Here is a 24935-nt window from a genome sequence, read left to right as displayed (position 1 = left end):
AGATGGGACTCACACAGGAGGAGAAATGTCAGCGGCCAAGAAAACAAGACACACAGTAACCAAGGAATTCAGTGAGGGGTTACCGTTCTCTCCAAACGGGGGAGGAAAGGGCTCAGCTTTGCAGCAGTGGGAGCCTCACTGTGGCTGAGGAGACCACAGAAATGCCCCTGGAGGTGCAAAGAAACTGAGGAAGACAGCACGCATTAACTCTTGAAGAGCAAGCTCCATCAAAGCTGCTTCTTGCCGGCAATTTCCACACCTCTTCCTTCCTCCCTGCACTAGGCACGCCAGCCTCCAGCTCCACCAGACCTGTGGAGCTCCAGCAAAAGCCTCACTGGGGCAGCAGATCACCCACTCCTGCAAACCCAACGGGGAGGAAAACAGGGCTCTCTCTGAGCAGAGCTCCACCAGCACAACCCAAACCCTGTTGCCTTAAGCTGCTCCAGCCCCTATGGATTCTGGGAAAATTTGGTAATTTTGGATTTAAAAGAAAATAAAGAAAATTTTGGGAACTGAGCATTGTTGAGCAGCTCTCCGCAGAAAGAACAAGAAAGGCAAGCAGGTTTCCACCACTACTATTTCTAATTTGCCCCCTGGTTCTCACTCTTCAGATAAAACTTTCAGAGGCTCCTTCAACCCCCAACAGTTTTGGTGATTCAAGTCGTAACTCTAGAAGCAGCTTTAGCAACTTAACCCCCTCATTACATGTGATTAAATACAAACACACTCCTACTGCAGAGACAGTGGACAATGTTTATCCTCTTCTTTAAAAACATGGAAAAGTATGTTACACAAATTTGATGTCAAAAAAATATCTTTCTGAAGGAAAATACCACTGTGCATTTGCTCCACATTTTACCCTCACTTCTGTAAGGGGGAATCTATTTCTTTACCACTCCTGACAGTTAGGAGGCATTTAGATAACATACCCTAATTTGTTCTAAGGAGATAAGGGCTTGGGGTTTTGTTTTGGGTTTTGTTTGCTTTTACAGATACTTAAAAAGCCCTGTAGTAAGAGAGCTATACCACATATTAAAATGTAACCCCTCTGTCCTTCAACTGTGCTCAAAGCAGGAGTTAACTACTGAATATTCAGAGCCAATATAAAAAACCCCACATTAGAAACTGAACAAGGCCCCCATCAAAATACCCATTTCAGCAGAGAAAAACCCCGAAGGCCCTGATAGGCCCTGAAACTGCTGTACACTTCACAAGGGAAGGTCGCTCAAAAAACAAAGTCTGAGAAATGGGTAAAAAAGGTGTCAAGAAGATTCAGTGAATGAAGCTGAAATGACCACCCGGCAGATTTGAGAGGAAGGGGACACCTGCAGTCTTACCCATGGGCTTTTGCACCTCTGCAGAGCACCCTGCAACCGGAGAGGCTGCTATGCCGGGACTGGGGTGTCTGCCTGTGCATGGGTCACACTACACCCAGATAGCGTTACAGGTGTAACGCCACGGGTATAGAAAGTAACAGTATAGGTAAGGAGGAAACAGGCTGAGGGACATCACTTCCAGCTAGCATTAAAGGACGCCCACTGACTCCATCGATTGCACCTTTATAAAGGACTCCAACCACCAGAAATCCAACTGAAATATTCTGGTGTTTCCTTTAGCAGGCAACTTTTTACAGGCAACTTAACCCATACTTGTGAGGCTCTGTTTGCTTCACAAGCCCCTTACAGTATTACAGCGTGCTGGTCTTCACTCCCGCAGCCCCACCAGCCTCGCCATATAAACCCAATACACACACCAATGCATATGTTGTCGCATGGGCAACGTACAGTTGGTAAGAGTAATAAATATCAGTTCTTCAAGGTCATGCTTTTAACATGCATGGGTAAATGAATCTCCATGCATAAAAGCATCCAGGAATTCCCAACCAAGTCCCACCACAGAATACTGGAAAGGGACAACCTGTTTTCCACAGTACTTCTAAATACCATATCTGCTTACGTTATTTACCTGCATAAATACCATCTGCTTAAATATCTTCAGAAAGTTTGAACCAAAAGTCATGTAGGACCTATAACTTCTCTATATTCTTTTGAATGAAGAGCAAAACTTCTGAAAAGGCCAAGCAGCATTTCTATTTGGTTCAGTGACCAAGTGTATCAGAAATGAAAGTGTCCAAATGCAAGGTAAAAGAAAGTTACAAAAATGAACTAGGAGGTCCACAGCAAGTAGTCCACAAAATAATTCCTTTCACACCCCCTCCACCTTTGTACACCCCATCTGTTGACCAGACTATGGGGAAAGTAAAATCTTTCCGAAACTGTATTCCAAAGCCTGGCAGTACTGCCTTTCATCTAAAACCATAACAAATGCCTCATTTTTCAAATGCCAAATGATACAGTGAAACAATGCAACAGCTCCAGGGTCTCTACACTACATAATGCTACACACCATGAAACCGTCAATATGATGTAAGAAACTGAGAAATTTCACTCAGAACACTATCAGATCAAAAGAAAAATAGAATGCTAGAAAAGAAAAAAACACTTTTTACTGTATGTCATTTCATTGGTATAAACCAGAATAGTCCTGACTGCCTCCATTTCAAACAACTTTATGCAGTGAAGCCAGGCCAGGCAATGGCATCCTGCATTGGCACAGCATCACCAGGTTTTACTCCAAATAACAGAGGTGAAAAGGTGAATAGCAGCGCAACTCTGGACTGCTAAACCAATTAAGTCTTTCTTGAAAAGGAATCCAAAACAAAAGCAAGAGCTCAGATACTTCTGAAAAAGATGCTTTGTAGTATTTCATTACACTTGGCTTTCCTCCTGGGCTGAAGTCCAGAAGTATCAGCAATGCCATATTTTTTTTTTTTTCAAGAAATAAGTTGCTTGAATAATGTGCACCTTGTGCACTGCATTGAAACAGATGATTGTTTATCTCCTTGAAATTTTTTTTCATTCTGATCTTTCTTTCCTGAGTTATATGAAAGTATTTTTTCACCTTTTAGCAGAAGCCTGAAAACAGCCTTGTGAAATACAAACAAAATTCACTCCAAGGATCCCACCTCACTTTATGGTGTGTACCAAGAAGCGTACAAAACCCCAAAGACAACCACAGCTCCACTGTGAAACGATGAAAGCAAAGTTGAGCCTTTACTGAAGCTCAGCTCGGGTATCGTCCTTGTGGGGAAGGCAGGACAGCGACACACAAAGGAAATCCCCGCTCCCATGAAGACGTCACTGAACTTTTCTCTTAGACAAAAGTCTGCACCTAAATACTTTAGAATTACTCCCTTGATATGCCCTTGGACTGCTTCCCTGCCCCAGAGGGAATTTCTCATGCATTTTAATTCTTATCGCCAAATCCACCACCTCTGACTGACTGATCTTGTCTGAGGACAGCAATCTAGTGAGAATTAACTTCAACCAATACTTAAACAGGGTAATTCAAATAAATGTATTATCTATGTCTTTGTGACTCAGAATCACAACAATTTAGTATCTAACTCCCTCTTTATCAGTAGTGGACCATCTGGAAGATGCTGTTGTGTTTTGCGTTTTAGTTGATGTGAAAGTCCCTACCACTTGTGGCCACTGGAGAACACAGTTATCTGGGAACCTTTCGGCACTGTCACACCTTGCCAGGCAGAATAAAATCTTTGAGAGGTACTTGCAATTTTAATCTCAGTTGTAATCTCTGCTTCACAAAGGATACCCAAAGGAGATCATGGCGTTTTTCACAGAGGTTACCACAGTGGCCACAAGTTTAGCTGTAGTCCTGGTTGCATCTGCTGCAGCTTTCAAGACCAGTTTAGACACACTTTAGATGTTGAGCACAGCTGTGTCTGCTGGCTTTCCAAAGCAGGGGACATCTATTTCTTCTGTATTCACTTACTCACAGAAGAGACTGTGACTATGGGTGCAGACTGACGTCTGACCACAGAGCGGATTTAGCAGCTCTGAGCCGGGAGGGCAGCCGGCCACACGTTCCTTCACGCCTCTGTGCTGTCCTGGCACAGCCGTATCTGTTCATCAGGCCGGCCCGCTGGCGAGCCTGCAAACTGGGAAAGAACAGAGGTTCTTGCAGCAGCCCTTGTGCACTTTAGCTATTGTTTCCTTTCATCTCCATAGCACTTAACAGCTTTTAAATATTATATTCGTGCTAGGTCATAAATGCTGAATGCTTCCTCTGCTACTTAAACAGCAATTAAAGAGAGCATCTTGAAGTACTATGCCTCATAAAAATTGAGTTTGTCATGGAGGAGAAGGAAAAGCATTGTAAGCTGTAATCATTCTGAGAAAACGTTCCTGGGAGCTATACAATCCTACGTGACACTTGAAGTTCTTGCCATGGAGCATCTGCTCATAAAAGAAAAAATACTCTTTTTAAGGTTTATTTTTACATCAGCGCACTATACACTCTTGTCAGAGCAAGCGGTGCACTAACTTAAATGATAAATAAAATACATTTTATTTTCACAGCCAAAGTATTTCCATTCCAAGAGTAACTGTAAAAAAAGAGCTACTGAAAGTGAGCATAACTGTGAGAACACTAGATCATAACAGGAATTTTGTATCTCAGCAGAGGACAGTACAAGGTTATTACATCTCCTTAAGCCACAGCAAAGCAATAGGGAAAGACTGACCTTTCTGTCCTGCCTTGAGTGTCACACATCACCTGTTAAACAAGGGCCCAATGACGTACATGCAAAGCAGCGCACACACCTTAACGCCTTGCTCCACCAGGGACAGTGTGAGATTGTCCCCCAAAGCGCAGCCGCACGGCCGCCACGGGTGAGGAGCAGCCTGAAAGGCGCGCTTGGCCGCAGGGCTCTGCACCACAGCCACTCTCGGGGGTACCGTGACACCCAGCGGCGTGGCCCAACGCTTTTCAAACCAAGGGATGGCGAAAGATGGCTTTTCATCAGCACAACATTGCGTATGTTCTCCTACCATAAAGAACTGGAGGTAGCAGGTGAATGAAGTCACTGTAGATACACTGCCGTACACTTAACACACTTTTAAAGTACAGTGGCAGTAACCATAGGGCTGGAAAGCAGCGCAGTTGTTTTCTACACAGGGAAAGGAAAATGCACCTTTGCCTACTGTGAGCCAGAGCCCAGGGACGGACGGACACGTACGTGGTGTGTCCATGGGACGTGCGATGCTCCAAGACGCAGCCCGCCGTCTCCTCCTGCCTGCAGGACCGGGGAGAAGGCGCTGTGGCTCCTGCCGGGGGTGGGAGCCCACCGGAGCCCTTCGGAGCGGCGCCGCCCCCACGCCCTGGCACAGGGCTACCTGCCCGACGGGCGCAGGCGGAGCGCTTGTCCCTGGATCGTGCCGCGCTGTCACCCCGCGGTCACCCTGTTGTCGCCCCGCGGTCACCCCGCGGTCACCCGGCCGCGCAGCACGAGGGTCCCGCAGCGCCCAGCCCTCACGCTCCAACGCTTCGCGGAGGGACCGGCGGCTCCCGCCGGCGCCGGGCGAGGGACGCGCTCCCAGCGGGTGGCGGACAGCCGGCCTCGCCCCGCGAGCCGCACGACCCTCGGTTCTGCGCGACCCGGGACCTCCCGGCTCCCCGGCACCGGCGCCCGCCCGCCCGCCGCCCGTGTCCCGGCAGAGGCCGCGGGCGGGCCCGCCGGGGCGCTCACCCGCGCAGCGCAGGCCCTGCGAGAGGACGAAGCGGCAGCAGAGGTCGCACCACGTTCCCGCCGCCGCCGGCCCGAAGCGGTGCGGCGGGAGCGGCGGCGGCGGCGCCTCGAAGATGGTGCGGACGTGGCGGGGCCGCGGCGGGGCCGGGCGGCGGCGGTCGCCGTGCGCGGCGGGGCCCGAGACGCCGGCGGGCGCGTCCGGCTGTGGGAACGTCGCCCGGCCCCGCGGCGGCTTCCCCCGCTTGTCGCCCGGGGCCGCCGCCATGCGGAGCGCCGGCCGCCGCCTGCCTCTCCCCGCGGAGCGGCCCGGGCGGGCGGCGCCTCACGCACATGACACCCGCGGGCGAGGGGAGCGGAGAGACGGCGGGGGGGCGCCGCACCGCACAGCCGCACCGCACTGCACCCGTGTCCTCCCCCGGCCCGGCGCGCTGCCGCCGAGCCCTCCCGCCATGAAGCGTCTCGGGGGGGAACGACCACGGGCGGGGGCTGCGAGGCGCCGCCGGCCCCGTTCCCTCGGCCCGCCGCCGCAGAAAGTCGTTGCCGCAGCCAGGAGCTGCCGTTCTCAAGGCAGTCGCTAGCGCTGTGCATTACACGCAGGTGTGAGGCGCTTGCAGGAGGTACGTTTTACTGCCGTAGATAAACCAGCTAAGACCCTGCTGCTTGCGGCGCCTCCGCTTGTTTGCTGCCCGCGCCGACGGGAAGCTCTCCCGGGAGCGACCGCGGTGGGACCGGCGGCACCGGCAGGGCAGCGAGCGGCGGGCGCGGGGCGGCCGGAGGACGGGTGGCCCCGCCGGTCGCTCCTCCGAGCCCGGCCTCCCTGCTGCAGCAAGCTGGCGGCGAGTCACAGCGCCGCGGGCAGGGCGAAACCCCGGTCGGCCAGGCCCGCAGCTTCAGAAAGCATTGCCGCCGAGCTGCCTGGCGCGCCTGACGGGCACATCTCCCGGGCACTAAAACCGCCTGTTTTAACGCAGCCTTGCACAGGTTTTAAGTGGTGTACAGTGAGACGTAGCCCGGCTTTTAATACGTTTTCAGGATGTGGAGCGACAGGGTTGATGAACAATTCATCTGCACATTTACGCAGATGATTCCAAAGAATGAAAGTGGAAAAAGAAAAAAAAAAGTGAAGCCTTTTCACCTGATTCCTTGAAAAATTGCAGACTGCTCCTGTCTGCTTAAATCTAAAGCTGCTGTAGGGCCGTCACCGCTGGAGCAGCACACGAGTGCAGCAGCACTGTTGTGTCAGTGTCATCTTCTTCCACCGTGAGCTAGCAAATGCGCCTGCCAGACAGAGCCGCGGGCTCACCTAGTGCGGTGCCAGGCCCTACTCTCCCCGGCACGGCACGGCCGGGCAGGCTGGCTCACAACCAGCGCTGCAGCCAACAAACCCCAACATGTAGCCGCAGGTGCTGAAGCAACCTGCACACTGGCAAGGGGCGAGCCAGCAAGAGCTGGTGATACACCGCAGCAGGTTGCCATTAAAATGATCTGCCTAGGTTTCTTAAAGCAGCTGGTCTGAGAAATGCTTCCGGTGGCCAGGCAGCAGTGACAGAACCCACACCTGGATGGGAAGGCTGTGGAAGCCCAGCTAGTCAAGCCTTCACTCTGTGTAAGTTTTGAGAAGCAGAATACAAGTCCATACAACTGCAGCGTGCCCATGGTTGTAGCATGCCAGCATCTCTACCAGTTGCCGTCAGTGTTCCTTGTCAACAGGAACCTAAGTTCTCCAGAAGATGCACATCTATAAGTACAACTGCTACTGGCTGGGCTTGTACCAGTGTCAAAAGAGACAACTCTGCTGAGGGATGGTAGCCCTACCACATTTTTGTGATCAATGGAACACATTGAAAAAAAAAAAAAAAGCTGTTCAGAGCACAGAAAATTAAAAGGTCATGCAGCCTTGGCAACGGCAGGACCAGCCACCAGAGCTCCCAGCAGTTACCCTGTTCTTAAAAACCCTGTGCAACCGACCCTGTGCAGTTCCGGCACTTGACTCTCTTCACTACATTTTCCCAAATTTATTGTCTAGAGTTTTTTGTTTTGTGCACTACAATTTAATCTCTACTCCTCTCACCAGAGTCACGGTGGTTAACACTGATCTTCTGTAACAGCTTTTAGATAACTGAAGACTTTTGTCCCCCAACCCCCCTTCCAATCTTCTCTTCTTTCAGCCAACCAACTCCCATTATTTCCCAGTCCCCCTTCTGGTGAGTCTTCCAGACCCTAGCCATTCTTTTTTTTCTCCCCTAACTTATCTTCAGGTAACCAGTATCTTATTCTTATAAGCCAATTTAGAAGCGCTCATCATTGAGTAGGTCACAGGTAAACCAAGTTTCCCTCTGCACAGAGCAGGGTGAGCGTCCACCCCACCGATTTTCAGGTCCCTTGCTGGAAGCCATCACTGGCTGAGCTAACCAAATGTGGCTAGCCAAACTAATTTCCATGCCCCCCCGGGAGGGATTTCACAGTTACAGCAGGCTATGCAATTACTCAGTAATAAATCTGTGTTTAATTTAACCCAAACAAGTTTATGCAATGGCAGTTTATTCCACATCTCCCCTCTTCTAGGCTTCAAGCTTAATACCCCATTCAGCCTTTTTAATCCTTGCCATAGTATTAGATCCAAAATTACTCTAGCATTACCACTTCTACAGTGATTAACTAAATTAGTATTGACTGTTCCACACCGAGTAGAGAGACTAGGAATTTTGCTACCATTACAGAGAACTAATATTGTTCAGAACACAGATCAGCAGAGTGGTCAAAAAATAAATAAAAAAGATTAGTGGCTCTACCATACAGCCTGTGCTAGTGGTGCTAGTGACAGGAGAACTTTCCTGGAGAGCCGGCTAATGCAAGCTAAACTGCGATTTGCTGCTACAGGTTTCAGGCTTTGTATTGTACTTACAGGGAAATAAAAATTATAAGGTAGTACTGAAATTAACAGGAAGTGAAATTATGGAAAGACACAGTACACACCAGACAGTAAGTGGCTGATGATGTCTTTATGCCATTAAGTCATTCACTCATGCATTTTCACAATTCACATGAAGACAGGTTTGTTCAAGTAACAGATAATAAACATACTAAGCTAAACCCCCAAAACTGTAAACCAGCTTCAGGAGGAAGAACCATGTATTACTTTCTATTACTTCTTTTGGCAAATCAGTAGGCATGACTGATAGAATCAGGACACTTAGTTTGAGCCAAAAAAATGATGGTATTATACACTATGCTTGCTTTGACTTGAAAAATGTATTTGCTTCATAAGAATGTAATCAGTAGATTATGAACTGATTCCTTCAAGTTCCTTAGCTACTGCTTAGTTAAAATTGCTTCAGAAAAAGAAATTTTAATAAGATTAAGATTACTGATGTATTTAGCAGCACTAAACCCAGCAATGTTTAAAATGAACATAAAATATAACAAAACATTTTCAACCGTGTAAAAGAATGCCACACATACTTCAATATACAGACTATATTACTACTACAATTAATTTTTTTCAGACTGCTTCAGTATAAAGAAGTTGAAAATTATATATTCCAACTAACTCTTGATTCCTTTCAAGATTAAGAACCTTTGAAACAAAGTGTTACAAACTTACCATTGGAAAAAAACAGAAGTTATGCACAGTTTGAGAGCCCAGTCCTTTTAACACTTACGCATGTATTTAAATGACACTCAGTGAGACTGCAGACATGAATGAACAAATGTGTAAGCAGGCATTAAAACATTCCAGTTAGACATGATTCCGTTATTTTAAAACAAACAGTTAAGAATGCCATGGCTAACCAAGGAAAACATGTAACAAACTGCTGCACGCCTTTTGCATAGCTAGATTTTTTTGGGGCAAAGCTCTCAAAGAAAGAAGCTGTTCATGTGGGTATAAAAATATCTGATCTGAATTCCCTTTTAATATTTGACTCTCACCAAGAACACTGGAAAGCAGGTCTTGGACATCAAGGCAGTGAATTTCCTCTTCTTTTAACAATAAAAGAATCAATTATAAATTTCATAAGTTTCTAATCAAATATTTTTTAAAAAATTCAATGAAAACGTTTTATATTCTGACCCGGACAGATAAACAGGGAGTAAGCACCACAAAACTCAGATGCTATTACAGGTTACTGCTGTTTAGTTTATACCTAAATGTTTTACCATTAATTGTAGAAAATTCTGGAGTTGGTGTAGATCATCTTGCAGATGTAACAGAGCAATCAGAAGTACTACTGGACACCACTGAACATCCATGACCAAGTTTCCACAAAGAAAGAATGAATCCCGTAATATTTGCATGCTCTTCAGCTGAAACAAGTAAGTACACCTGTAGTATCCAAGTAAAGTGACAAATGTTTTCTGAGTTTTTGTTTGTTTGTTTTCCTCTTTCTTCTTCCTACACATACTGGAGCAGACTGTTTTATTCTGCATCTCTGCAACCTGATCATGTAGCACTTAAAGTAGTAACAACTGACACTGGAAAATAAATACATAGTCTTACTAAATTTTCCACCTAAGTTTGATATCTCAGTCAGCAGCAGGTGTGGTCCCTTTTCAAGATCCAGACCAGCAATTTATTTTTCCAATAATCAGTTACCACTGAGGCATGACACTATCTAGTCTGCTGACTGCCCCACAAATTCTCCTTAACCTTTTAAAAAAATTATGCCTGCAAACAGGATTCTGAAAAAGCTATTTTAAGAACCCGCTTCTCTTGTGGTGAGCAACATGATTTCAGGGCAATTCTGAAAATGCTGTACTCTGAAAAAGGAATTTTTACATTCTGTCTGACAACCTGGAGTGCAAAACTTCCATATACAGAGCAGTCAAATGATTACAGGTATCATGGCACCAAATACAGAGAGGAACTTAAAAAAATATCGTGAATTTGTTTTCTCAAGTAAAAGTGAACTAACAGTTTGGATGTGAAGGAAAGAGAAATGCATTTCCATTCTGTCCTATCTGCGCTTTTAGTCCCTATTCACACTTACTTAAAAAGATCTCATTTAAAACAATTGTCATGTTCTGTGATGATCACAGTCATTCAGCTAGACTCCAAAATACTAGTGGTGGTTAAAGGAAATCCAAAACCCCTTTTAAAGACTATTCATGATGCTTAGAGTTCTGCAAGTCTTCTTGCAATAAAGACTAAACTGCATTCTGAAAAACGGGCAATATTCAAAGCAAACAAAAATGTCAACTTCATCAACAACACTTTTTCCTTTAGGACTTAGTCAGAGATCCTCCAAGGGGCTAAATTCCCTGCCAGCAGTAATTCTATCCTCACATTGACCAAAAAAAGATATATATTTCTTTTATATTTACATATTATACATATTTACATTTTTTTAAATACTACAGTTGTAGAGGGAAAAAAAACCTGGACAGAGATTTATTATCCACCTTTAAATGTCCCAACGTTATTTTTTTTTCTCCTTTCAAAAAATTTACAAGTCCTCTTCAGGTCTTTTGAAAGCTAGATACAGTCCACGTTCCGCAGGCCACCATCCATAGTCAAAGCACCAAATCTAAAATGAAAAACCAGTATATTCTTCAGTGAATGACTAGATTATAGAATCAATCCTTAATTCATTATAATTTATTTATGGGGTTTGCCTTTCCCTTGCCACATGCCAACACACATATTTGTATCTAACTTTGTATGTGAAAAGAAGATGGAAGAGAAGATGCTATGCTCCAAGTATGGGCCTGGGGCTGGGGAACAAAACCAAACCATTACAGTTTGAAGCTAAAGAGCTCCACCAGAAATTTACCCTGAAGCTTTCAGGAAATCATTATTTTATCATCAACACAGGAAAAATGCAAAGTCAGTCTGTATGTGATAACAACGTTACCCTCTCAGGACTGTAAGAAATATGTTCGCCTCTTTCTCTTCACTTAATTTAAGTGATCTGAAAACTGCAAAATCATTCATTCAGATTGGTATAATTCCACAGTTGTAAAAATTACGGCTAAAGGTGAGGAGTTAAAAGATTGCTTTTAAAAGTTAAAAGTGTTGCACAACACTTGATTGCTGCAACAGTATTGTGTTTAAATTCAGAATTAATCTGTCTGTGCAACAGGTATTTTTGTTAGCTAAACATAAGTAACATGAAACAAAAATGCCCCAAATGCTGTGTCAGAATGATTTTACAATAATGTTTAGAGGTTTTCAATACTTTTTGGGGTTTTTTTTGTTACATCTCTGATCAACAGTTCAAAATATATTTACAGTTAAAGAGATTACAGAATCGTCCCTTAGTTTAAGTTCAAATGTACCAAATTAAGCCCATTCCTATTATCAGCCCAAAAAGGGAAAACAACTGCTTGCCTTTCCAAAATGTGATTGTTCTCAGCCAGCTCTTTAACAACCCCTTCCATTTCCTCTTTTAGTTTCTTCATACTGTAGTAACAAGAAGTGAAAGAAAGGTTACAATTTTTATAGGGACAGTTACCTGCCATGATCACTCACCACCACAAAGCTTTCAGCAACTTGTCATTACATACTAAAATAAGGGACAGACAACAGGTTGCTTATTTATTAAAAGTGGCAGATAATAGATTACTATTGTCTCCTACTCACTTCCAAATCTGTACCGCCACTGTAGCAACATAAAGCTTTTTCTGCAATATAAAACTCTTTCTATTAATACAGGAATCACTAAGTCAGCTGTAAATTCGTTTTTTTCAATTCGCCTGTACAACAGGTATAGAATATTACATCAATCCAATTATGAAATTCTTACCCAAGAGTCATTTCCACTAATGTGTTTGAGCTTGGATAGACTGTGTTCATTGTATGTTTCATCCCACTAGAAGCTGCAAACATTTTCTGCGGCAGAGCATCTTGTAACTGAAACAGACAAAAAGGAAATCTAAGTTGCAACATAAGTTGTCATATGTACCTTGATGTCCACCTTAAAATCTTTCTTTAAATTTGCCAGTGCTATGATGCCTCATAAAATCAGTACATTAGTAAAGCAGCTGATATTCTCCAAGCTGAGATTATTGACATGACCTATAATTCCCTGATTTGTTCCATCTTCTTAACTGTCTTATACTTTCATAAGAAACTCTTAAAAGGAAGAATTATCTATGCGTTATGTTTGCAGATATCCTAAGGCAACAGGATCCTAATCAATAACTGATTTTGGTAGTGCTACTAAAATACAAACAAGTAACAAGTGGAATGCTGCTCTCCATCATTCCTTAATTGTTTTTACACCTGTCCGGTGCTTTAATTTAAATTTATTTTATAAAGAATAATAATTTTACTGCATGAAAATGCTGTAATTCTCTCAGTTTTGAGGTAATTCTGCTAAGTTTGCAACCAGCAGAGTTACCATCCAAATTTTAACAAAGTATTTTCTTTCATGTCACCAGCAGCATTAGTTTAGCATGTATCCTCAAGCACATATCCCCTAATCTTGATTATGGGACTAGTGTTTTTATGCTTCATAAGAGTATTAAGATAATCCTCTGGGTGCTCAGATACCATTATGATAATAGCAGTTACCCAAAATGCTTTATAATGAACTCACATCCATTTGCATATTTTTGCGGGGGAATGCTAACACTACAAAAAGCCAAAAACAACCAACCAAAAAACCCCCAAAGCAAAACACCAAACCCACCAAAAGAAACCAAAAACCAAAAAAACCCCCACCAAATTCCAAAATCAAGTCAGGACTCAAAAAATCACACCACTTTCTACATCACTCTGACATTAGCAATGAAGCTGTTATAGACCAAATACTACATCCATACAGCCCTATATTTTAATACGACTGCATTAGTGTAAGACTCGCTATAAACAACACTACTGACATTAAACAATATGGAATAGTCTTTTATCTATGCAAAGACTTTACATAATTTTGAAGCATTCTACCTCATTTATATAATCCTGGTATTTGGACACCTCTTCTTCAATATCAAAACACTGGTTGGTAAGAGCCAGTAACTGCTTCCTTGTGTGAAGCATTTTCCTAAAACAAAAAAGTTTTCTTTTAAAAGCTTCCTTTGTAAAGTGGTGCAATGAACATTACCGAATACTAAAGAAATTAATAGCTTGCCTTGTCCAGTCCTCAGCCTTGCCCAAAAATGTAACATACTTGCTGACACATTCATCTTTGAATAGAGCTATGGCTTTCGTAGCATGCAAATACAGCTTCTGCCTGCAACACAGAAACAGCCAAACAGTGTTATACTGCTTTCAAAACCCTGTCCCTCTATACTAATACTTTCTGAAACATGGAGAAGAGGTATGTGGACTTAAAATCCCTTCAGCCACCTTTATTCACGCTGCAACACACTGCATGAGCTGACAGTTTATATTGCAGAAATATTCCCTAGCAGGGAGAAAAAAAATCACTTGAAGCATTTAGTTGCAATTATTTTTATATGAACAAACGATCAAATGTCTTCTTTGAGTCAGTATTTACCTGAGCAGGTATATTTAAGGAGAAGGGATGCTAAATGGAAAGGACAGAATTCCTTATTATTTCTTATTTGCCTTCTACATATACTTGGAACTTCCAGCATATTGAATAATCTTTGTGCTGAGTAATACACATGCAAGAAAAAACCCAGGATTTTTGTGTCAGCTTATATTTATGACAAGAGAAAAACGCAAGCCCATAAGGACAGGAAAGCAAAACAGAACCCAATTCTGGTTAGTGCTGCAGACAGTAATCCCAGTAACTGCCTTACCATGCTATGCATTGCACCAGTAAGCGAAACTAAGGGGTGCCAGGACACTACAGTCCAACACCTGCTTCTGGTATTTCATTAAGTCTTGCATGATAGCTATTGGTTAATCACATTCTGGCTAGAGTGTAGCTGGACTGTCATCAGGCACGCACACCTATCATTCAAACAACAAAAAAATACCTAAACTGAGTGCTGCTCCCTTGTCTGTCTACTGGTAAATATAACAAAGGCCAGCCCTCTGTTGCTAATGGCACACAGTTCTTAACAAAAACCATTGCCATTTCTCTCTGGGGTGAATCAAGTAAAATAAGATGTAGTTAGGAATTCAAAGATATCTGAACATTCTCAAGGAGAAATTTGTGGTAGAAAATATACCAGTATTCAAAACCATGAAAATCAAGCCTATTTATTTAGAGTTATTCACTATTAATGCAGGGACACAGTCTGAGTAGTAGAAAAAGCCCTAAAGTTTCTTTGATCTGCCCAAGGGAGTGCAGATTTAAAATGAGCTATGGACTGCATCCCAATGTTTGTCTGTTTTTCAATCTTATCCTTAAAAACATGACAAAATTATCACTCACATTATCTCTCACATTAAGTTCAGCCCCTTGCTGTTGCAGGCCAATAACGCATCCAAGTCTCTTTCAGCGTATCAAGATCCGTCTTACAGGTTTTCAGCCCCTACTGTCCTTTATCTTAAGGCAACCTCACCTCCACTTGGCAGTTGCCCCATTTAGCTTTCACTATGGAAAAATCAAGTGGCATCGCTGTGAAAACATCGGTAGCTTTCTATCTGTGAATGAAGCCACACTAGTGGTAGCAACAGCAAGAACATTTAGAAAATTACAGAAGCAGTGTCTAAATATAGCACACAGCAAAGTCTAGGGAGCAACTCAACTGGCTGGCCACTAGGAGAATAACTTAATTACTTAAACATAAGCATCTAGCATTATTTGAGATGCACAAGGATACCCTGCCCTGCTTCTGTCTATCCAGAAAGGTGTAGGTTTCCCATTGGTCTTGTGTCCTACCTCCCAGTCTAAGAGCATGTCTCAGGTACCTTAGGGCAACTTAGATAGTATTAGGCACTTGCATATGAGGAACTGAACTGATTCTGAGACAAGTACAGCAGCACCAGCAGAGCAGCTGTTTACAGTTGCTCGAGAATTAGTCAAGTGTTGTTAGCGGAGTCTAGACACTCAGGTTACATACAGACACTTAATGTGGCCACCTTTCATAAGTGACAGTTTTAAACAAGCATGGAGAACTGCATAAAATTTGTATGCTGTATTCCTGGGAAGATTAAATCATTCTAGAATTTCATTCCACTAGCCCATATTTTATTCATCTGTAAAAATTATCTCCACGTTAGTTACAAAGTCACTTCACTCTTACTGAGGAAAAAAACCGTATTTTCTATAAGACAGTTATGCCCAGAAAATGAACAGGTATTTCACATCTACATTTAGAAGTCTATCAGTGAAGGAACTCCACTGCCAGGAAGTTATCATATACTGGCACCCCTATGTATTTAGGATATTTAAAGGAATTTTTTTTACAGAGCAATCCTAAAGAGGTTATAATTTACAATAAAAATCAAAAGATTATTGGCAAAAGCAACTGAAGGACCTAAAAGCAATTATGTTATTTCCCAAAGGTAACTTCAAAACTTACTTGTCAAACTTGTGAATTTGTTCTTCATTATAAGGAAGCCCTAGGATCAGAGCAGATGACAGACATTACCAGTTTAATTCTGTTAGTTGTATTTATGTAAAACTCCACTAAGTTTACCCATTTCCTATATGATTTTCTTCTATTTTGATAGGTAAAAGTGGTCATGTACTTTTTTTTTCCTCCACATCTCCAGCCTTGCAATTCAAATTTATGATTAATAGTGCTGTTTCATTCATATGGGCTTCAAGGCAGTATCTCACTAAGACAGACCTACAGACGTATTCACTGTTGCTAACTCACTCTCCATTCCTACCACAAATAGCCTAGTGGAACAAGGACTGACCTGTCTTTTACATTACAGTTTATATTAAAAGCGAATCAAGTAAGTTACTTACTTCGTTCTGCTTTGTCTTTTTTGAACTGATAATAAATATCTGTGATGGAACATAGCAGCGCCTGCAGCCTTTCTGGACTAGAGTGACAAAGGGAAGAAAATTACATATTTTATACATAAACTTAAGTACCTATGAATGAGTTTTATGAACTACAACTCAATGTAGAATTCAATACATATTAAAACAACTAATACAATTACTCACTTTCTGTCTTTTGGATGCATGCCTTCCTGATTTGCCCAGGTGTCAGCCAGTAAACCACTGGGAGAAAGTTTGGCTTTGATATCTTGAAGACTAGTTTCTATTGTACCCTGAGAGCTGGAGAGCTAGGTAAGAGCAAGAAAGTTCAATTTTACCACTGAGTAAAGTGAAAAATTACTTGAGGCTGAAAACAGACTGAGCATGTTAATACTATAGAGCCATTTGTTTCACTGACTTCATTAAAGAAACATGCCCAATTATCCACCTAGGCTTTGCTAAAAGCAGATAAAGCATGACATTATTAAAGAATAATCTCTGACACTGGTACTTCTGTTAGTTAATATTTTTCTTTCAACAATTAGTTTCAATCTTTCATATATTCCCCATGTATTTCTACACTTGCTTTTTTGGTTTGTTAAGAATTTGTATAATGACTATACACATAATTCATACCTTTCTTTCTCTACAGTTCATACAGCCTTCAAAATAAAAATGCACTGATCAACTTTTTCTTTTAGAATGGAGAACTTTGTACCTGTTCCCAGGACACCAGTGTGTAAAGTTATTTTCAATTTTTCCTTACTTCTCTGGATACACAATGCAAATTTCAAAGCAGATCACTCTGAAGTGTGTTTGTATATGAATCACTTTAGAAAACCAATGAAGTAGTTTAAAATTCTTTAAGGAAAGGGGAAAAAAACTGCAAAGTAAAATATATTTCACGGTTATAATTTCTTACTTGAGTATTTTAGAAAATGAGAATGTATTTTCAGGAACTGATTATTTTCACTACACTAAGCTAATAAAAGGATTTGCTCTGTTTTCAGAAAGATATCCACATCTCACTGTGAGCATTTTAACAACCTTAAGCAATCTAGAAATTACTTTGAGAAGTCAGGGTTGTTATTCACAGAAACACCTGTGTTATTGTGCATTTGGCTTTTTCTTTAGAAACACCATTTTAAGCATGATACAGGCTTTGTAAGATACTTACACGTAACAGTTTTGTGTGTATCTCTGAAATTTCATCCACTTCTGATGCTTCCAAGTTGATCTGCATCAAATTCTCATATCTGACCACAAAAAAAAGCACAGTTAAAAAACAAAATAAACAAGCAGTGAATACACTCAAAATGTTCCTTGAATCTAGACTGTAACAATAACTATGTTTTCTTTTACATGAATTACAGTATTTCCCAAGCAGCAACCATGAAACACTGACAACTTTAAGTGGCCATTAGTAACGGAAACATTTTACTTATGAAAAAAAAAATCCCTTCATTTTTTTCCTACATTTGAACTGTTAAAAAGAAGTTTGAAACTTCCATTCCTGACTTCTTTATTCTATTCTCATTACTTGTACTTGACAGGCAGTAGAAAACTATTTCCTCTCATGGAATCATTATTAAAAAGTTACCAAACCAAAGTTACTTAAAATAGTCAATGACACACAACAAACTAATACTCCCATGCACCAAAATGCTTTTCTGTGGAAACTTATTGGAAAGGCTCGTTACCAAAACCTTGGGTTGGTTGAGTTACCAGAACCCTTAAAGGCTGGGTTAGTAGCACCATCTGTTCACAGTGATACTTGCCATTTGACCACAGCTCAAGTGCCAAATAAATCATTTGGGATGATAATTTTCCTGTTGAGTCTCAGGCACATTTCGTTTTTAAAACCACCATAAAACCCATCTGCTTTCAAAATATACATACTTTGCTCGAGTTCAATACTTTGTTTAACTTTTCAAATAAAAGTTTTGCATTGCCATGCTTTGAAGCACAGCCTTGAAAAGGGAGGACAAACAAGAAGGTGTGTCCTTTGCTAATTCCAGAAAAGTCTTCTGAAGTCAAATAAACTGAAAATCCTGACCCTTCATAAGAGGCTGAAAGACCATGTGCAAACACTTAGCAAATTTCTGTTCACATGAGAACGACTCCAGTTCACAAGTGAAGGCAATTTTTTTCAAATCACTGCTCTGAGATACTGCGAAATGCACTAGTCACAAATCAGAACCTGCAGCAGTTTCTTCTGAGCTCTAAGTGGCTTTCATCTCTGGGGACCTGGCAAACTGCAGGAAGAAGCTATCTGAACCAAATACGGAACGAACGAAAACTAGTCCTGTGAACTAGCGTAAACTAGCTTGAAGAAGAGTCTGGATTACAGCCCTGATGATTTGTAACTAAGCTACACAGGTATACTGTTACCTTGCTAGTTATCAGTTTTGCTGGTTTCACTGTTGTTGTTTCTTTGTTTTTAAAGCAAGTATCTTAAAGCCCAAGTGTGTCAGCGTGTATATGTTTGGCATGCACAGAGCAAATCTGAGAAATCCTTCAGTATCCATAATTCTGACACGCAAGCTGTTCAATTTGCACATGCATAGCAGCTCCAACATCCTTAAGTCTACTGTGCAGACCCAAGGGCTCTCTATGTGTGCATTAACTGCCTGGGGGCATCTGCATTTTCAGAGCAGTCTGGAAGGACGGTTAGGGAATCCTACGACCAATACAGCATTTGGTGGACACTGGCAGCAGGTTGAACAGGAAAACAACTACTCATAGAAGAATCCTATGAAGACCTGGGCTTTAACGCTCATATCAGACTGCCTAAGAATAACAAACCTTAAAGATGGAGCTAATGCTAGTTTGTGGAGAGACTGCAAAGATACTTCAGGAGTGGAAAAGAATGTGACTGAGAATTGGACATTGAGTGGGACTCACAGGTGAAACAAAGGTCAGGAGAGAGAAAAAAATGAAACTTTTAGGAAGAATTCAATGTGCAATCCCATCTCCTACAGACAGCACTTGACTGAAAGAGGCTGGTCAGAAGAGTCTGACCACTGGAAAACATTTCCTTCTTTGAGATGGAAGACAAGAGAAATAAGTGTCTTCTGTGGTCTTTGAAACTTGGAAGTCTCCTACGCTAAAAGATAACAATTCTTTAGTTGCTCCTTATTATAAATTTTGCCAGTTTTAAAGAAAGCACTCTAAACCACTTTCTATTCTACAGATCTAAATGGATCCATATGGGCAACAGTACGATTCTGAGACACAGACCTCTGCCATTTGAATTAACCAAAATAGACAGAAATAACACAATAGTCGGGCACTTAAAAAAAAGTCAGGAGTAGAATTTCCTGTGCAGTTTACTTTCTGCATCCCTGTGTCCACACACTGTGATCTAGTGATACCCTAATACAGCTTTGGTTTGGTTTTTTGGGGGGGGAGGATTGAGGTTTTTTTGCAGCTGCTCTATGTTATATTTCAACATTAAAATTCCTTCCATGCAGAAAATACTACAGTCTTAAAGCTGTGAAAGGGTCAGTATTTAAAGTCATCCTTAATAAACACACGCAAGCAAACTCAGTGACAAAAGCATTAAAGCACTAATGGAAGGAAAGGTACTTGATTCTTTGTCCAGGCTTTACTACAGCTTCTAAAGTCAACAACAGCAAATGAACTGAGTCAGAGAAGAAAGGGGAAAAAACCCACGTATAATTACTACTCAATAGCAATTACTTGTTCCTGATAGGTTAAGCAGCAAAATTAACACTCTAATTTGAGTAAAGTGTATTACTAAATCTGCTTAAGGTACTGCCATCAGCAAATCCATGCCAATTCAGATCTAATTTTTATATGCAAAACCTCTGTAAATAAATATAACTTAAAATACTACTGTCATTAAAGATAATGAAAAATCAATGCATTCAGTAGCGCTCCTACTCACATTTTCTCAGCTTTCTCAATGTTTCTGCTGCAGAAATCCAGCCTGATGACAACTTCTGTCTTTTTATGAACCACTTCATTGTAATCATCCTTAATTATTTCACTGAAAAAGTGAAGCATTAATCTATAACAAAAGCATTCAACTGCCGTCTTACCAGCGATCAGTAATACAGTAATATACCTACAGCAATAAGTGCTAGTAAGAATTGCTTTGTTAGAGATGCATTAGCATAACCCTCACATAAAACTATCTTGTGCAAGCTGCTCAATTGTACCTGCAGGTCACCAGAGGTTAGACTTAAACTATCCCCAGAAGAAAGTGAAATTGCAAATACCTAAACCTTATTGTCAGAAAATATTATTTTTGTTTCCTTAATGACAGAAAGAAGGAAAAAATTCAGAAAGCTTGTTCATATTCAAAGAGTAAAGAAAACCTCCCAAGATACTGGGAGATTACAGAATTATGTATTGATAATCAAGGCATATCTCAATTAAAAAACCCCAAACAACCACAATGAAATTCAATCAGTTGCTTACATTAGCCATCGTATTCCTTTTCGCATCAGCTCCTGGTAAAGTAGCAAAGAAGTGGCAACTCTACAGGCATAACATACGATACCTGTTACTGCCTGTAGAAAAAACAATCAACATTGTACTAATCTGACATTTTCTTAACTGTTGTTTCATGTCAATTAATCACAACAAAGCAACACAGATTAATAAAAGAAAGAGAAATATGAAGGTGGTAGTTTAAAATGCATAACTTTGCCCGAACTTTAGTTGGTAGATAACCAAACACTCATTATGGAGGCAAAGCTAAACATGGTAGTGAGTTTTTCCAGTGATGCTGAAATATCTATTAGGGATGAAAATAAGTCCCTCATAAACAAGAAGGACACCACTTACTCTCCAGATTTACTTTCATTTCTGGAAAGTTACAAGTGCATTTCTTCAGTAGTTTAAGAATTAAACACATACATTAAAAGAAACTTGTTAAAAACGTCACATTTTTAAATTACAAGGCTAAGGACTCTTCATTCACTTAATTCCACTTAAAAGTTTGCTGCATTATTTCGAATTGTGAGCAAAGATTCAGAAATGATAATTTGCAACATTTTAAATAAATACTATCAACTGATGACCTTCTGTTTATTAATTTTAAAGACTTTTGTTATTCAAAGACATATGCTTTCAGGACTACCATGCCTGAATACAAGGCTTCCCAGCAGCCAGTGTTTTATAGGTATAGTATAAATAGCAATCACAAAGTCAATGCATGGCAACACATATGTTCAGCAGTATTAGAAAAATGACCAAAAGAATAAAACACCCTCTACTTGTCTCCCACAGATTCTGAAAATTTGCAAGAGAGACAACAGAAATTCTGCTCTTCTGCAGACTTAGACACTCCTCTCTATTGAGAGAAAGATGAAAGTTATTTTTCTTATGTTAAGTTTTGCACCATCACAGAGGACGTTACGAATCTTCTGGCTAGCTTCAGGACTCCCGAGTAGCAGACTCCTTTCCACCCATCACTGAATTGTGCAGTAATAAAGCACTCTTGAGTTTCAAAGGCTGTTTTTAGGGTTTGTTCTTTTTAAAGAATTATACTAACTTATTTTGCATATGAAGTATGGCTTTAATGTACTTTTGGAGCCTTTGTTAACAAATACATTTCTGTCAGTCATAATTCTCACTAGCATCTTAAAAATAGTTTCATTAACATTATTCATCTGAAAATCAAGTAGCTTTCATTTCAGTATCATTATCTGAGACAGGTATATAAAATCATAGTTACTCACTTTAGCCATACTGGCATCTCCATCCAAATCATAGCGTTGATGTACTTTAGGAAGTAAAACTGAAATATAACACAAACATATGTATTTTCTTATTTTCCGTAAAAGACTTCAAAATTTCAGATTGTTTCCCCTCCCTACACTGTTTTTATGTGTATCTACAGGGATTTTCATCTAATCTGTTACCACCAAGCCTTTTAATATCCTGTGGTTCTCATGCACACCTTCAAAACCAGCCTTTGTCTTAAACACTTTAAATAACTTGGTAACTTCAGCAAACAGTCCTTCATTTCCTTTTCCAGACTCACTTTTGAACACGCTGCACAGCACAGATTTCATGCAGGTCTCCACTAGCAATCTCTCTCCACTGAGAAAGCCCATCGTTTATTTCTGTTCTTCAGCTCTTATGTTTGTTCGCATGGGAGACTGTTCCCTCTTAGCTCATGGCTACTTTGTTTCACTGAGATTCTCAATGGCAGGACTTCACCCAACTGCTTTTCAAAACCTAGGGTAGCCTCTGCCAACTGAACCTCTTTTGTTCTCATGCTCACTGACTCCTTCAGAAAGCTCTGACACAATATAAAGGCCCTGTTGATCCTTCCACAAACAACTCACCTACCCACACTCTTTAGCACCTCTGTGTGAGTGTCAGCTGGCCCGAGCAGTCAGTACGTAGGATATACGGAAAAAACAACGCTGACCTCTCAAGTGGAGGCATGTCCTCCAGCTCAACTCTTACGAAAAAAGGCTTTGGCATAGAACCCTCTATAAGCCTCTCAATGATAAATGGAAATACAAAAATTTCATTTATTTTTTTCCTGTTCTGACTCTACCTTAACTTCTAAACAAAGGTAGGTTGTTAAGACCTCCTCTGTTAAATGAAAGGCTAACCACATTCATGACCAAAAAAAAAAAAAGCAAAACTTGAATTTCCACTTAATGAGTAATGGAACAAAAGAACCAGCTTCGAATTACATTCTGTGATGTTCCCTTCTAGTTGTTAAAAGTGTCATGCTTCAAAAAATTTCAGAACTCCATATACACCACTACATCTTAACACACAAATGCTCAGGTTCACAGCACTAGGAACATTACAAGCGGCTACTATTTCTGTAAAAATGAGCTGGATATTCAGCATTTTTGAAAAAAATTAGACTGCATACTTAGAACTTCACGTATCAACAGAAAAATTGCAAACACTGTCTCTAAGACGTAAGTCATAAAGCAATAAGCCAAACTATTTACAAAAGATAGCTATAAGAAAGGAGAAATTACTTTCATATACCTTCTTCATAGATTAATCCAACAATGTTCACAGCCTCCCTGCTTACTACAAAGATAGGATTCTCCTCAGTTGTTCTGGGGAAGTGCTGCGCCAATCTGCCAGGCTCTAGTATGAAACGCCGACCTTCATATATCAGTTCTTGATTCTGAGATGGTATTTTTGTCTGTTTGTAGACCAACTCATGAAATATAGCAGCTCTATAATACAAATGATATATTCAGTGTTAGACAGACTCACTACAATAGTTCAACAATTTAGATTTTGTATTACATAAATAAAAATCCCTTTTACTTCCGATTAATTAAGAATGGGTTTTACACATAAAGCATTCAACTTATAAGCAGAACAAAAAGCAGCACACTGCCTAAAGCTCCAGGTTGCTTTGTTACAAAAACAAATGCTGTTTCCTGCAAAATATCAAACTTCCTGTTCTACCTCTGATCTTCCACCAAAGCATGTCTGTGTAAACAAACTTGCTTTGGCCTGAAGGTCAGTAAAAACAGGCAACACCAGATGAGAGGAAGGAAGCATACTTGAGTTATCGCAGGCACACCCATTTCTTCAAAGGAGATGGATGGTGTCTCCAAAAGTCTGGTGGTTCACATGTCAAAAAGCACGCACCTTAAATTCAGCCTGTAAGCTAACAGACAGCTAGATTTATCTCCTAAAACAGGAGTAATAAGGAAGACCAAAGAGACTCTGATATTTTATTTCCAGCAATCAATGGATACAAGGTGTAAGAATTTATAATAAACCTTCCCCACCCCACTCCCCCGCTCAAAAAAAACCCCCACCCAAACAACAAACAAAACCTCCCACAAAGAAGAAAAACCTTAAGGACACTAACAGGAAGGACCAATTTGCCTCCTGTGCTACACTAGTGCACTGTCTCTTCTTAATATTACAGCTAGTATATAAATAATTATAAAGATAAATAATAATAATAATAATTTTTAAAAATAAAGTACAAATAGCAGTTTGAGCTACAAGCAAGTTTTCTCTGCAAAACCAGTATTTGAACTCTTTCAAAATACAAATGACAATAGAAAATAAAAATTGGAAAAGGCCAGGACTGTATTTACACATTTGATGAAATAACTGTATCTGTTCGCATATTAGAGAACAACACATGCTCTGTATTATCTGTAATAATGCAGAGAAAAGGCACTAATTTTTGTATCAAACTGTAAACCAGACTTTACAGCTTTTAAGATCAGCACTTTATGACCATGAAGTGAACTACATATAACCCAGGATCCTAAATTGTTCCAATTGCAATTTCAGAACCCCTGTGAGAGTTTTATATCAGACACAGATGATGTGCACATTTTTGTATTCTTGAGGACAAGATAAGAAAAGCAGTGGTTAAACACAGTTTCTCGAAAACTACTTTGTAAATAAGTAACATATACAAATGTGGGTAAGCTTGTATTGATTAAGAACACAGACACATTGTAAGATTAAGTCTGTGTTCTCTTGCTGATTAAGACCAAGTTTAAGATCAGTTGATTTGACCTTCAATGATTTTATTTTTA

General features: G+C 40.8%; 2 protein-coding genes across 7 annotated transcripts in view; both read right to left on the bottom strand.

Moving 5' to 3' along the window:
* RASSF3 (Ras association domain family member 3) overlaps window positions 1–5887 on the bottom strand; it is a 111771-nt gene extending 105884 nt beyond the window's left edge. Inside the window, exon 1 of the mRNA XM_055710574.1 lies at window positions 5612–5887. Within this exon, the coding sequence (XP_055566549.1) occupies window positions 5612–5876 (265 nt within the window). The 5' untranslated portion in view covers window positions 5877–5887. The remainder of the gene's footprint in view (window positions 1–5611) is intronic.
* A 2711-nt stretch (window positions 5888–8598) lies between these two features.
* The window catches only part of TBK1 (TANK binding kinase 1), a 29431-nt gene continuing 13094 nt past the window's right edge, over window positions 8599–24935 (bottom strand). For 3 of the 6 annotated variants that reach the window (XM_055712050.1, XM_055712051.1, XM_027812394.2), the window contains 13 exons: window positions 23401–23597; window positions 22119–22177; window positions 20854–20945; window positions 20318–20419; window positions 17585–17663; window positions 16594–16715; window positions 16390–16466; window positions 15995–16034; window positions 13684–13785; window positions 13500–13596; window positions 12355–12461; window positions 11940–12011; window positions 8599–11136 (listed from right to left, as the gene is read on the bottom strand). In XM_055712050.1, the coding sequence (XP_055568025.1) occupies window positions 11085–11136; window positions 11940–12011; window positions 12355–12461; window positions 13500–13596; window positions 13684–13785; window positions 15995–16034; window positions 16390–16466; window positions 16594–16715; window positions 17585–17663; window positions 20318–20419; window positions 20854–20945; window positions 22119–22177; window positions 23401–23597 (1198 nt within the window). In that variant the 3' untranslated portion in view covers window positions 8599–11084. Of the gene's footprint in view, window positions 11137–11939; window positions 12012–12354; window positions 12462–13499; window positions 13597–13679; window positions 13786–14901; window positions 15064–15994; window positions 16035–16389; window positions 16467–16593; window positions 16716–17584; window positions 17664–20317; window positions 20420–20853; window positions 20946–22118; window positions 22178–23400; window positions 23598–24935 lie in introns of those variants that run through there. The other 3 variants (XR_008732477.1, XR_008732478.1, XR_008732479.1) reach the window with 3 other exon arrangements.

This window comes from Falco cherrug, chromosome 5 (genome assembly GCF_023634085.1).
Source record: "Falco cherrug isolate bFalChe1 chromosome 5, bFalChe1.pri, whole genome shotgun sequence".
Lineage (NCBI taxonomy): Eukaryota > Metazoa > Chordata > Aves > Falconiformes > Falconidae > Falco > Falco cherrug.
Note: the sequence above shows the minus strand (reverse complement) of the source record. Positions and strands in the feature narration are given on the sequence as shown.